The 13571-nt window shown below is 46.1% G+C and overlaps 1 protein-coding gene across 3 annotated transcripts in view; it reads left to right on the top strand.

The window, feature by feature from the left end:
- The first annotated feature begins 3199 nt into the window (after positions 1-3199).
- LOC107396770 (potassium voltage-gated channel subfamily KQT member 5) overlaps positions 3200-13571 on the top strand; it is a 200018-nt gene continuing 189646 nt past the window's right edge. For all 3 annotated transcript variants that reach the window (XM_054734572.2, XM_054734571.2, XM_054734573.2), the window contains exon 1: positions 3200-3713. In XM_054734572.2, coding sequence (XP_054590547.1) covers positions 3376-3713 — 338 coding nt within the window. In that variant the 5' untranslated portion in view covers positions 3200-3375. The remainder of the gene's footprint in view (positions 3714-13571) is intronic.

Below are 13571 nucleotides of genomic sequence, written 5' to 3'. Positions count from 1 at the left end.
GGCTGCAATGCCCCTGGGCGGGTCTGGGTGGGGGCCTGGGGGCTCGGGTTTGGGGGTGGTTAGCCCCATGTGGGGATCTGGGCGGGGCCTTGGGGGTCGGGTCCTGACATGTATGCTGCCGGGAAGAAGGCAGGAACACGCAGCAGTGCCTGGCCCGGGTTCGGGGGCCTTAGGTAGACCTTGGCTCCTCTGCCGTTCCATCACAGGGCAGGGGGAGGTCCAGGAGGGGGAGGACCCAACCTTACCTGGATGTCCCATGTCTTATATATTCTGGAAGTTGTGCAAATGCAGGGATGGGCATAGATATTCTGCTGGGGTGGGGCTGGGTTGGTGCCCTCGGACTCCGTGAGGCTCTGTAATGCTGCTGCTTTGGGCCCTGGCAGGATGGGCTGGGGTCTCCATGCCCTGGGTGGCAGTTTGACAACAGAGGTGCCTATTGGGGCCAGTAGGGGAGCTGGCTCCCTGGAGGGCTAAGCCCAACCAGCCATTCCTCCCCATCCCCGCATATTTCTCTCCTCCTGCTCCCTCACATCATCACACAAACATACACATAGGACCTTAGGGGGTGGGCAAGTCATTTTGTGCGGGTATGGACCCCATTTCCGCATTCCTGTGGCAACCTGCCCCCCAATTTTATTTGCACCTTATACGCTTCCACTGACGACATTCCACACAAACACACACTTAGGGCCTTGGGAGTGAGCACATTCAACGGCATTTGGCAGGGGGATATTTCAGCCTCCTCCCAGGTGCCGGTGCCCACTTCCAATTTTAAACCGCACTTAGACACTGATGGCTGAAGGTGTGAGTGGGGTGGTGCGGTGGCATCAGCTGGCATAGGCCGGATGATACCCGCATTGCCCACTCACCACAGCCATGGAATACACCTCATGATCACACAACACTATATTGGAGCAGGCGGAGGGAGACTAGGGGTCTTTGCCACCTCTGTTGTTGCTAGGCTTCCTGGGGCTGGAGGCTAGGAGGGAGATCTGGCCGTCTGGTTGGGGTCTGGGGTGGTGGGTTGCTGTGCTCAGCGTTTGCGCAGGGGAGCCTGCTCATCAGCACCCCAGCAGAAAGGGTCAAACTCTGGTTACCGGTGATGGTTGTACCCAATGTGCAGCAGTACCGGGACCAGAGTGAATAAGGTGTGTATGGGGAGCATGAGTGGGTGTCCGGTGAGCATTTTTGTAAGTCTTGGGTTGTATGTGCATGTGTGAGCATGAGGGAGGGAGTGTGTGACTGTGTTTGTGTATGACTGTATATGTCAGGTGGGGCCTTTGACTCCTTCCCTCTCCTGGAACTTCTCTTGATGATATAGATCTTTGTCCCCCCTCTCCCTGCCACACCTGGTGTGAGGGGTTGTTCCATGGTCTGCCTGAGTGTTCGTGGCAACCGGGTCTGGGGGTTTAAGATTTTGGCATCTGCCTGATAGATCCCGGTGGCTGCCTGGTGGGGTCCGGGTGCCTGGGCTCTGCTGGGTCCCCGGCGGGGGTGGTCACCCCTGGGTCCCGGGTCGCTGGGTCCCGGGCTCAGCCGGCTAGGGGGTGGGAGGCTGGGGGCGGGCCTGTGGGCTTGCCGCTGATATCTCCCGGGACTCTGCCGGCTGCTGGTTGTGGCCCCCCGGGGCGATCCTCTGTGCCTCTCGAGGGGGGCGGGGGCCTTTCTGGTTGCAGTCTCCTTGGGGTTCCTGTGTTCTGGGGCAGCGCCTGGATCGCTGGGACTTGGAGCTCCCCCCGTCTCCTGCGCATCTTCGGGGGGCGGATCTGTGGTACCTCACACTCTCTGTTGGACGCTCCTATAGAGAAACCTTACATAAACAAGCGCGTGTACACACACAGGTGCTCACATGGTGCTCTCAAAAGTACGGGCTTGGGCATGTTCAACACATGTCTTAAGACTATGGTGGGCACTTAATGCACTGTGATTTATTATCGTGATTCTTCAGTTAAGCAATGTTGATTATATATTTTTTCATCAAGTTGATGCAGTGATAGCTAGATCTTGTTGTATTGTTGTTGTGTTCCTTTTTTTTGTCCTTTCGCTTTTTTTTTTGTCTTTTTCTGCAGGCCTAGAAGCAGACTCTTGTTCATTATTGTTTATTTTTGTGGAACCCCCCCCCCCCCCTCTCTCTCTCTCTCCCCACCTTTTCTTTTCCTTTCTCTTTCACCTCTGTCTCCGTGTCTGGTTGGAATTACAAAGCATTCAAATAACAATAAAGTTGTAAGTATCAGGCGTGACATTAAAAGCAAATGCTTTGATGCTCCACCTGAGAGTAAATCTGTAAGGCTTGTCACCAGCATTCAGACATCTATTCTGCTTGTTTCACAGCCAGACAGGACACGGTAAAAAAAAAGAAAAAAAAAAAGAAAAAAACTGTATATAGCAGTAATGACCACTAGGGGGCGTTGTTTGACAGGAAGGAAGGTCCCCTGCGGTCTTTTCCGAGAGTTCCTCAAAGCTGAAACCTGTTGTTTTGTGTGTGTGTGTGTGTGTGTGTGTGTGTGTGTGTGTGTGTGTGTGTGTGTGTGTGTGTGCGTGTGTGCGTGCGTGTTAGAGAGAGAGAGAGAGAGAGAGAGAGAGAGAGAGAGAGAGAGAGAGAGAGAGAGAGAGAGAGAGAGAACCGGGCATATGTCAGGCGGACGTTCATTAAACGAGGCACCACCGAACCGTTTTTTTTCTCTCTGGCTACATTTCCTCAGGTTGAAGCAACACACAAAAAAATTTCGGTTCTTTCAGTTTTTTATTCCATTGATAAAAGAAGTCTGAACTTAGTCAGAAATTAGATTGGAGCACGCCACGTGGTTTCAGAAGCGCCCTAATGCGACAGCAGAACAGCTGCTGCAAAATCAGCCTTAAACTCACTTCCTGCTTGTTTCTTTTGTTCTCTCTCTTCTTTTTGGTTTCATTGAATGTTTTCTAATCTTTTGAGGACTAGAACAGCACCAGAAGCGTCAGTTGCTCATTTGCATTTTGGATCTGTTTAGAGAACAAAGTAACTCCTGCAGCCGCTGGCACGGTTTTTTTTAGCCAGGTCCAGAAACGCGGCGCGCCGGTGCGCATCTGCCGCGAACGTTCAACAGGCTTTGGAGCACAACGGACTCTGCGCGCTACTTCTGCCTTTGTGTGTGCGCCGCGCGCAGGACAGGAGCTGTGAGTCCGTCTGTGCGTAACGGGAGCTGGTTTTGTGTAACGGGAGGTTGATGCAGGACTGAAGAGGGCGGTTAAAGTGTCACGGGGACGTGCAGCCTGCCTGCCCCGCTTTCACTCTCAGCTGAGCGCGTTCCGCACGTGTAGGACCCGCTGGACTACTCGCACCTGGACACGCATGATCTTGAAGACCTCCGCGCACTTGCAGCCGGCTTTGGTGATGCCATGCCCCGGAACCACAGCGGAGACGAAGGCGGCACCGGGCTCTGGATGAGAACGTCCCCCGGCCACCGGAGTGAAGGTTACGGCTTGAAGGATGTGGAGTCTGGACGGAAGATGATGAGCTGCGCGGGAGACGGGTTGCTGTCAACTTCCTCCTCCGCCGCGGGAGGCTCGGACGGCCTGACAGGGAAGCAGGGTGCCCGGCTCAGCCTGCTTGGGAAGCCCCTGGTCTACAGCGCGCAGAGCGGCCGGAGGAACGTGCACTACCGGCGGCTCCAGAACTACCTGTACAACGTTCTGGAGAGACCGAGAGCCTGGGCGTTCATCTACCACGCGTTTGTGTGAGTACCTCTGGTCTGTTGCATTGACGCGCTCTAGTTGCGCACCTGTGATGTTTGGACGCTGCTTGGGTTTGTTTATGAGCTCAGAATTTACTATCAGGTCCAGAAGACGATGGTCTGGGATCAGTTCTGGATCAGAGTCGGGCTGTTCTCTTCCTATGTGGCTGTTCAGGGGTCTGTTAGTAGAGCCGCATGGGAACTGTTGCTCTGACTGTGTTTTGATGCCCGCAGTGGCGACGTTTCATTATTACTGTCAGAAACAGATCTGAGGCGTGTGTGTGTGTGTGTGTGTGTGTGTGTGTGGGTGTGTGTGTGTGTGTGTGTGTGTGTGTGTGTGTGTGTGTGTGTGTGTGTGCGTGTGCGTGCGTGCGTGCGTGCGAGTGAGTGAGCATGTGTGTGTGTGTATTTTTACGTTTTTTATTATTATTTTACTTGGAGGAAGAGAGCCAGTGGCCTTTCTGAGATGTTCAGTAGAAGTAAAAGAAATACAAATAAAAATCAGTAACCAGCTCAAATGTGAACAATTTAAGGCAGGACATCACATAATCTGTTGAGCATGAATATAATTTAACACTTTTCCTTATTTTAAGTATTTTTTACACATTGTGATGAAGAGAACCAGTCCTGACTGATAGCAGCAGTTACAAATTTGACTATAAACAGTTTATAACTGATCATTTATTATCTTTTGTGTGTGGCTGGTTGGGATTTGATCCCCAGACTCCCGGGTGATGGTTGTGCGCTAGCCAGTTCGCCAAAGGGATATCCTCCGGATCGAAACCTGCCTGGGCCCTCCTTTGAGTAGCCCCTGACTGCAGTACGCTGATCGGGGTGGGGCGCAACGTGGGCGGAGTCAAACGTTTGACTCCTGTGTACTGCAATCATGGGTATTTGCCTCCTTCCTCCACCTTGCCACCATCCATGTGGTACTGTGAAGTAGGTCCATGGGTTTGAAATTTGTGGCACCCTGCTCGGGAGCACGGGGCAGTGTTTGTGGAAAGAGGGGGGAAGATGAGACAGTGTGAGTATCCTGTCACTGTATCCCGATTGATCATGCGCCCTGGCTACTTGGCCAAGGGGATGTCCCTTTGGCTGACTGGTTAGCGTGTGCCTCTCACCCCGGAGTCTGGGGATCAAATCACGCCGGGGCTCTCCATCCTCCTTCCTCCTGCCACACATGTACTGCCCCCCAACACCAGGAAACTACACGCTGCAACTTTAACCGTTTATTTCATTTTCTAAAGTTTGTCTGCATTTTGAGTTCATACATGAAACACTTATAATTTTATTAAGAACATATTTTTGTAGCTTAATAATTTAGAGTTTGACTTTTATGCTCGTTAAATCAGTCAATCTTCTTGAATGAAAACTATTTGCTCTATTTTAATAGAAATGTGTCGTTTTTCATTAAACATTTGGATCAATTTAGGTTACAGTTTTAATCACAAAATGTGGAAATCTATTCTAAGAACATTCATTTGAAGGCTGATGAAAACATGAAAGTGTTCCCTTTGCTTTAATAGTTTGTAGAGTTTCATGAGTTCGTGTTTAAATGCACTTTTCTGAATAAATTAGGCATGGTATGGTAGAATTGGAGCACATTTGAGGTCATGAAGAAGCTGATTTCATCTGAGCAGCATAGTAGCTAAAAGCAGCTTCACCCCGTTTGGTTCTGACCCGGGTTCTACCAGCTGACTGCTTCCTAAAGATCTCAGAGCCCTGCTGGGCGTGTATACAGGAGGAGATCCGACATGTATTCTTACCCCATGCCACAGAGTGATTTATAAACTAGTAGAAGCACTTTGATTCTGTAGTTGAGATGTAAGAACAGGAGTGTTGTGCTCGGTTCTCTTGGATCTTGCATATTAAATGTTCTTTGATGTTATAAGGCTATAAATGAAATTCTGATATTGATGGTTTGACTTTTTAGCAGATCCCGACAAACAGAAACTGTTGTGCATCGTGTCGTAGACTTGCTCCAAACAACAATGATTCCATCATTTCTCTAGAATAGATGTTAGTTTAAACCTCTGACCTGAAGGGCTTCACTTCTTTAAGCTTCCCCAAGAAAAGTCTGGAAAGCCTCCTGAGTTGCTTCACTGATGTGTTTCTGTTTTAGCTGATTTAACGTTTTCATTTATTCAGACAATTTATATTTTCACATGCTTTAAACCTGGTTTATCGCTGCTTCACAGATGAATTTCTATAAGTTGGATGATGAACTCTGAATCCGTTTCATTTCATTTGTCTTGTGCCGAGACTGCACGCCAACTTATTAATGGGTCTGGAAGTGTTTTATTGAAAGGAAAATGGATTTAACAGAGTGTCTGAGTGTTGCTGCTGGAAACTTTCTGACTTTACTGCAGTTTTGTTTTTTTCTTTTCTCTTTCCCGTCTGCGGACGCTCGTCTCAGGATCGCTCTTTCGCCGAGGCCTTAAACCTGTTTGAGGTTCATAAAAGTAGCACGAATCCTTTTGTAACAACAGCATCAGAACTCTTGTGAACCTTCAGAGATTATCATATGCAGGTAAATGATTAGAGCTTAAATCATTTAATTAACTAATAGATTTTATGATTATAGATTCATTATTAAAACCTCCAAATATAATCAGAGCTGGAGGTCACTGAGAACGCTTGAATATTCTGATGGTTTCTTCCAAGTTTGGAAACTTTAACAGACTTAAAAAAAACTTTAATGTTATGACACAAAGAAATGAATTTAGGGTGCTGGATAGTCTGTCTCCTTGAATGTGCTGGAAAGTGAAAGTTGGGAAAGTTTTTATTTATTTTATTGTAATCCTCAGAAATATTTTGTTATTTTTTGCATTTTCCTTTTTTTTCTTCGACTCCTGTCATCGAGCACATCTTCAACTAGATCTCCATCCAGCTAAGTCTCATTTGTTCTGGTTCTTAAAGTGATTTTCAAAATAAACCTCAGAAAGGAGGGTACCTTTTATACTGAAGGAGATGCATTTGCTCTCTAGCTTAACGTCAGCTCCAAGCAGAATTTTCTCTACAGCAGAACTGAACCGGTCTTTGTGCTGTGCCAAGTTGAGCCTGAGGTAGCGGCTTGCCCTCCTTCCTGCACAACCACACACACACACACACACGCACACACACACACACACACACACACGCACACGCACACGCACACACACACACACACACACACACACACACACACACGCACACGCACACGCACACACACACACACACACACACACAGAGTTGCCATTCAGCTCACCTCCAGATCAACTGACTCGTTTTTACAAACACGTTTTTAGGGTGGAAAATCCTGCTGTGGGGGGTGAAGTGTTCCTCCCCCTTGGGGTTCTAAGGGGTGAGAGAGGGGGATGTATAGAACTGTGACCAGATTTTGCCGCTTTTTCTTCATAAATGTGAGTTTATTGTTGAAAACGTTAGGGTTTAAAAGGCTGATGCTGCCTTCGATGAGCGATAAAGGGAACAGACTGCATTCATACTTTTGTAAACATGCTGCTCATATCTAGATCGGTCAGTCTGTATCTGTTTTTGCTGATCGGTTTCTTTTTTCCAAGGTTTTATTAAATTATGGCTTTAAATGTATTTTTTTATTAATTCAAAAGGTCTGGTCCTCAGTAGGTTTAAAAGAATATAAACACCTCAGACACCATTTAGGCTGTTGCTGAGTACATCTCACGATCCTTTACAACCCAGCAAGGAGCAGGAGCTCCAAACTTCTGATCCAGGGGTGGGGACTCTTGGTCCCTTGAAGGCTACTATCCTGCATGTTTTACTTGTTTCCCTGCTTCAACTCACTTGATTTTAATCAGACAGGTGATTAACAGGCTTCTGCTGAGCTTCATGAGCTGCAGTAAAGATGATTCAACCACAGAATCAGGAGTGTTGGAGCAGGGAAAGACCTAAAACTTGTTGAATAGTGGCCCTCGAGGTTCATAAATCCCCACCTTTGGTCTAGTTGGTCTGTCACAAGGTTCTGGAGAAGTTTTGGTCCACTTAACTGTGCTGTAGCTTGTTGTTTACAGACACTCAGATATCTCAATGTCCAATTCCATGACTTCAATAAGGTTCTGGACTGGACTCTGAAGCCTCCTGTCTACTGGATGTGAAAGCGGCATTTAATGTAATAGCAGTGTTTTACCCAAAAACTCCCTTCAAACTGGTAGCGTTCTACATGCTAAATGGGAGCTAAAGCTAAATCATGGGAGAATTGCAACAGCACACATGATTTCAGAAGTCCACACAATAAAAGGAAAGGACAAAGACAGCTTTGTGTATCCAGAAAGGTCTGTGATAAAATGTTCTGCTCTGTTGACATTGACTACGGGAGATTCAAAGGAAAGGACCAACGTTTATCTGCATATGACTTCTATTTTGAAAGGTTCCGGATGTTTAACAATGCTTTTGGGTCTGACTTCCTGTCTGGCCCAATCTACACTGTAGTTTGACGTATTTTGGAAGCATCGCGTGTAAAAAAAAAAAAAAAAAAAAAAGACTTGAAATGTACTGAAAGCCTCCCTTTGTTTCTGGGACACGTCTAGAACGTTACACTTTGCTGGCTTTGGAAAAGAACCCGTCCGCTGCAGCAGCTAACTGCTGTGGAGTACATTTTGCAATGCTTTCATGTCCATTTGAAAGACGCTTGACTGGACCAATACAACATCTTTACTCTGTTTTAGATCTGGTGCTGTTTGGGATCGTGGCTCTGTTTCATAACTTCAGGTTTAGCTTCACATTTAGCTAAGAGTTTATGATCTCCGTGAGTCATTTTGCTGCAGAACCAACCCCATAACATCAGCCCTCCACCACCGTGCTGACGGCTGGTACCAGCTGTTTGTGCTAATCTGCTGCTTGTTCCAGAAGTCTTCTGGTTTGTTCAGAATAAACTTTACAACCTGAAGTATTTTCTTTCAAACAAATCTGACTTGTTCATTTTTTCTGTTTGTCGTCCCGTGGCCTTTAACTTTTGAGGCCTGTGGAGTCTTAGAATGAGCTCGTGTATTTTTAGTCAGCCTTTGAGGTGAAATTTACTTCTTTAAAACTTTGCAAAAAAACATAAAATATGTCTTGTGGATGTTTCACGTTGACTTTTTCACCTCCTCCTCTCTAAAAGCTAAGATCACGCTTATGTTTTTCCTGGACTTTGACCTTTAAAGTCCTCCCGGGGCCTTTACACCAGAAGCCTCCTGTCACCTTTACAGCAATGACTTAATGGAAAAAAAAGCTTCTTATAAACAGCAGAAGTGAGGCGGTGTAAACACAACCGTCCTGTTTCACTTCTCTTGTGAAGAAGTGGTCGGTTCGATCAAAACACAGATAAAAAACAGACAAGCTGCGGTTTTAAACAGCTTTACTTTGTGCCGCGTTAGTGTGAGCAAGCACATTTTGCCCTGTCTGATGCAGTTTAGCTGATGGTGGATCCATTTTTATTGTATTTATTGTGAGGTGCATTCTGGCCCTTTTGCAGAAGTTGATTTTATTAACCGTAGCATTTAAAACAAGTGCAGTTAATTTTGTAATGCACACACTGTTATTTATTTGATCAATGAGTGATAAAGATCAGGAGCTGCTCACAACACTCTGGCTCTTGTGTTTGTGTTGGGGAGCTGCTTCCACAGAAGGTTAGAAAAAGGTTGCCTGAGCTTCAAACAGCTGGTTATTGAATGTAGTCTGGGGAGTTTTTTCCCAGACTGAAGTGACGATGCTGTCATGGCCGGATTAACCATACGGACAACTGGGCAATTGCCCAGGGGCCCACGAACTCTAAAGGGCCCAGGCCCAGGGCTGCAAGGGCATAAGCAAAATACTGTATCTGTAATCTCGTATTAAACAAACTGTCCACACGGGCTTTTGCGCTGCACAGAGACGCTTCGCTGCCTTTGAACGTCAGTTGAGAACGCGCCAGTTGAGAGTCAGTCTCATGCGGACTGACCAATAAAGAGAGGGCCTCTAGTTTTGGCCCTCTCCTCATTGGTCAGTCCACACGAGGTGGGTCAAAGGTTACGCTGAGCGTGTTACATGACGTCAGGCATTGCTACAGAAAAAAGCTTGGACTTTTCTACATCGCCAACACCAGCTTACATTTACAGCCCAGAGAGCAAAGAGCCAGCAGCAACTTTAAGCAACAAACCAGAGGCAGCAAGTCTGATCATTGAGGGAAGCGGTGATGGCGGGCCTCCAGTCTTGCCGCCACCTGAGCCGCTTGTCGAGTCTGGGAGCAGCCCCTGCATCTCAACACCTCTACTCCCATGGGATCCTGCACTGTGGGGGGCCGTTACGGAGCGACTCCAGAAAGCAGCAATTTACCGAGGGCCTGCAGTTTTCCAGAACTGGGCCGCCAAGTATCCTGCATTGGTAAGAGAGTCCAGACTTGGAAGTAGAACACGCTCCCTCATCAACAGTTTGCTTCACTGCCAGCTTCCAAATAATCAAATTGTGGCAAGAGAATGGCTTCTTCACTCACCATCCACTGGATCAGTGTATTGTTATGCCTGCAAACTTCTGTCATCCCAAAGCATGCATTTATCAGCAGATTCTGTGATTGGAAACGTCCAGAGAGGGTTAGTGATCACGAAGAGAGTGCAGGACATAGACAAACATGCTGTCTTTATTGCACAGATCTAAATATGCATGCAGAGTGGACGCTTCTCTTACCAGACAGTGTGAGTCAGAACAGCAGTACAGGAAAGAAGTCCTCAGATGGTGGCTGTTGTGAAATTTTTGGGGGCGAGAGAACTGCCATTTCGAGGCGATAATGAACCGCTGGGTTCTGCGCACAATGGGAACTATTTGGGACTGCTTGAACTTATAGCAGAGTTTGATCCCTTTTCAAAGGAGCACCTTGAGAAACATGGCAGTAAGGGTAGAGGTAAGCCTTCTTACATGTCATCAACTGTGTGTGTCACAGAGTGGTAATGTTGCACTTAAGTTATATTTTATATTGCATGTTTTACTTGTTTTTATTCTGATGTGCATGTTTTTATTGATGGTGTGTTTTTAGTTGTTTGGTGCAACATTGTGTGTTCATTCTGTGTAATCACCCTGATCATCTACACCTGTGGCAGAGTGTTGCCTGGACTGCCAACTAATGAACAGACGCAGGCAGGACAGGTTTTATTTAAAGGGAGGAGCGCGTGGAGACGGAGAGCAGGATGACAGACAGAGCCAGCTAGAGAGGCAGAGACGCACCCCGGACGGTGTCTTGGGGACACGTGCCTGAGCACATGTATCAGATGTGAAAATAAGACGTGTATAACTTATTGAGTTATACCGGTAAAAACGTGTAGTGGAGATAAATCTACCTACATTTTACTTTTCAACACTTTGTTTAGTTTTCTTGTTTTTATTGAACTATTTCCTGTCCTGTCCTGTCTGTCTCTCATCTTCCTGCATCTCCTCTAAGCTCTCCAAAAAAGCTGCTGCCTGGACTCTTACTTTTTCACCTCATCAGTTACTTTTCAGCAGATCAAAGGGATCTGACCGCAAAGCGGAGTGCGCGTTTCGATGCTGCATCAGTGAGGTGAAATCACCGCAGCACAGGTGATGAGCTCCGCAGTAGCAGAGTGCTTCAGGCATAAATAAGACAGAAAATAGAGAACATGAACGATCGTGTGCTAATTATACTTTTTTGGTTGCGCCACTTTGAGAATGGACCATGCGCTGGACGCAGCAGCCTGGAGCGCTGCGCAAGAACGCGCTGTGCCGCTCTCTGTGCTCTCTGCTCAGAAGAGTCCATAAATGATGTAATATAGGTAGAAAACTTGTTTCCGGCTCCCCTGGATGTGTAGGATATCCAGCTCCCCCATAATTAGATCCCTGCTCCTGGATGAAAAGCCGGACATTTTCATCAATACAAGGACCCGTAGTCCGGACGCCCGCACAGAGAGTGAAAAGTGGACATGTCCGGGGAAAACCGGATATACGGTCACCCTAGTTTAATATAATGCGGGAGATTACAGATATGCCTACAGTATTTTGCTCGTGCCCTTGCTGCCCTGGGCCCCTTAGAGTTCGTGGGCCCTGGGCAATTGCCCAGTTGCCCATATGGTTAATCTGGCCTTGGACACCATCCATTCCACCTCGATCGTCGTGTCACATGTGCAAAGAATTTATTTCATTAATTGATGAAAAAACTAAGCAAGTGATTGCAGAGGAACTCAAACATGCAAAATATTTCTTCGTAATTGTTGATTCAACACCCGATTTAGCACATTTGTTTTTCGTTTTGTCAGTGCAGATGGCAGAGTAGGGGAAAGATTCCTCAGGTTTGAGCCCATCCACAGCCATACAGGTGTCAGCCTAGCTGAATCTGTGATTGAAATGTTGCGTCATTTGGGGTTAGACTTGTCAAACTGTCATGGCCAAAGCTACGATAATGCTAGCAACATGGCTGGCAAATCCAGCGGGCTCCAGGCGCACTTGAAAAAACAAAACTCGCTAATTCATTATACACCGTGTGCTGCCCATTCTCTGAACCTCATAGGTGATAACTGCGCTGATAATTGCGGTGAGGAGGTCAACTCTTTTTTTGAACTGCTGCAGTGTGTATGGATTTTGTAGTGCATCAACACATTGCTGGAATACAGTTTTCAATGACAGCGAACATAACATTAAATACACTTTTAAATCCCTCAGCACCAACCGATGGAACTGCAGAGCAGACCCCATAAAAGCTCTCAAAGTAAATTACAGGTCAATTAGACATATATTAGCCAAAATATCTTTAGACTGTGATGAAAAAACACAAACTAAACTCGAAGCTGCTGCTGCATTGGTTTCAAAACTTGATAAACTGGAGACGGTAATAATGACTATGCTGTGGGATCGGGTACTGGAGGCAACAAGTGACCAACTCCAGAAAAGTTATATGGATTTAGCTACTGCTGTTGGCCTTTTGCGCTCACTGCTTTCATATGTTGGCAATCTACGAGAACAGTTTTCAGAGCTGGAAGAGTCAACACGTGCAGTAGAGGTGCTGAAAAAAAATCGATTCAAGTCTGAATCGGGATTCTTATTTATAAAGAATCAGAATCGATTCCAGGAACTCAAATGTTTGGCCTGTTACAGGTTTGAGATGCACTTTTGTATGTTTTTTTGGTCTTTGTTAGGAGAGTTAGTACTCCTTTTACTTTTGTGGTCCCATAAATTGCGATGATTTATTTTTGAATCTGCTGATAAGTGGGGACTAGAATGTAATTTTTTCCATACTCAGAAATTTTAGATATTCTCATTTATTTTCCAAGTTGATAAGTGGGTACTCAGGATTACTCATGTATTTATTTTAAGTTATTGATAAGTGAGTACTCAGGATTACTCATTGTCAGTTTTGACCGGCGGCGGCGCGTGGTTTGAAGGAGAGGCAAACAAATAAATCAGGTTGAGGTGGCTTTATTGCAACATGTTTGTCACCAACACCAACATTTCCTAACACCAACACTCACTGCCTTTTATAACTAAGTGACTGATTGGAAGAAACCATGAAGAGGGGTAATCAAAGAAATAATAACTAAATAATATTTACAGAACCCAACCACCAAAATAATAAATGGTACCAAACATTTACATAAATACAAATCATACTAAATAAATCCAAGTTCAATCAAACAGAAACTAGGCTTCACATAACTCCTCCAAGAATCACACCTCCTTATTTAAGTGGTATGCTCCAGCAGCTTAAAAGCAGCACCTGGGACACAAACTTCCCTTTGCTGCCCCGCCCTGCTGAGAAGACAATACCAGAAAGGTGAGTGAAACTTTGGAGATCAACTTAAACACAAATTGACATTTAACAAACATTTCCTCTTTACACAGGAAGGGTGGCCAGTCCCTCTGCTTCTAAAGAATCTGTTTTAAATGTCC

The sequence above is a fragment of the Nothobranchius furzeri genome, chromosome 6, assembly GCF_043380555.1.
Source record: "Nothobranchius furzeri strain GRZ-AD chromosome 6, NfurGRZ-RIMD1, whole genome shotgun sequence".
Classification (NCBI taxonomy): Eukaryota; Metazoa; Chordata; class Actinopteri; order Cyprinodontiformes; family Nothobranchiidae; genus Nothobranchius; species Nothobranchius furzeri.
The sequence above is the reverse complement of the archived record's forward strand: the minus strand, read 5'-3'. Positions and strand labels throughout refer to the sequence as shown.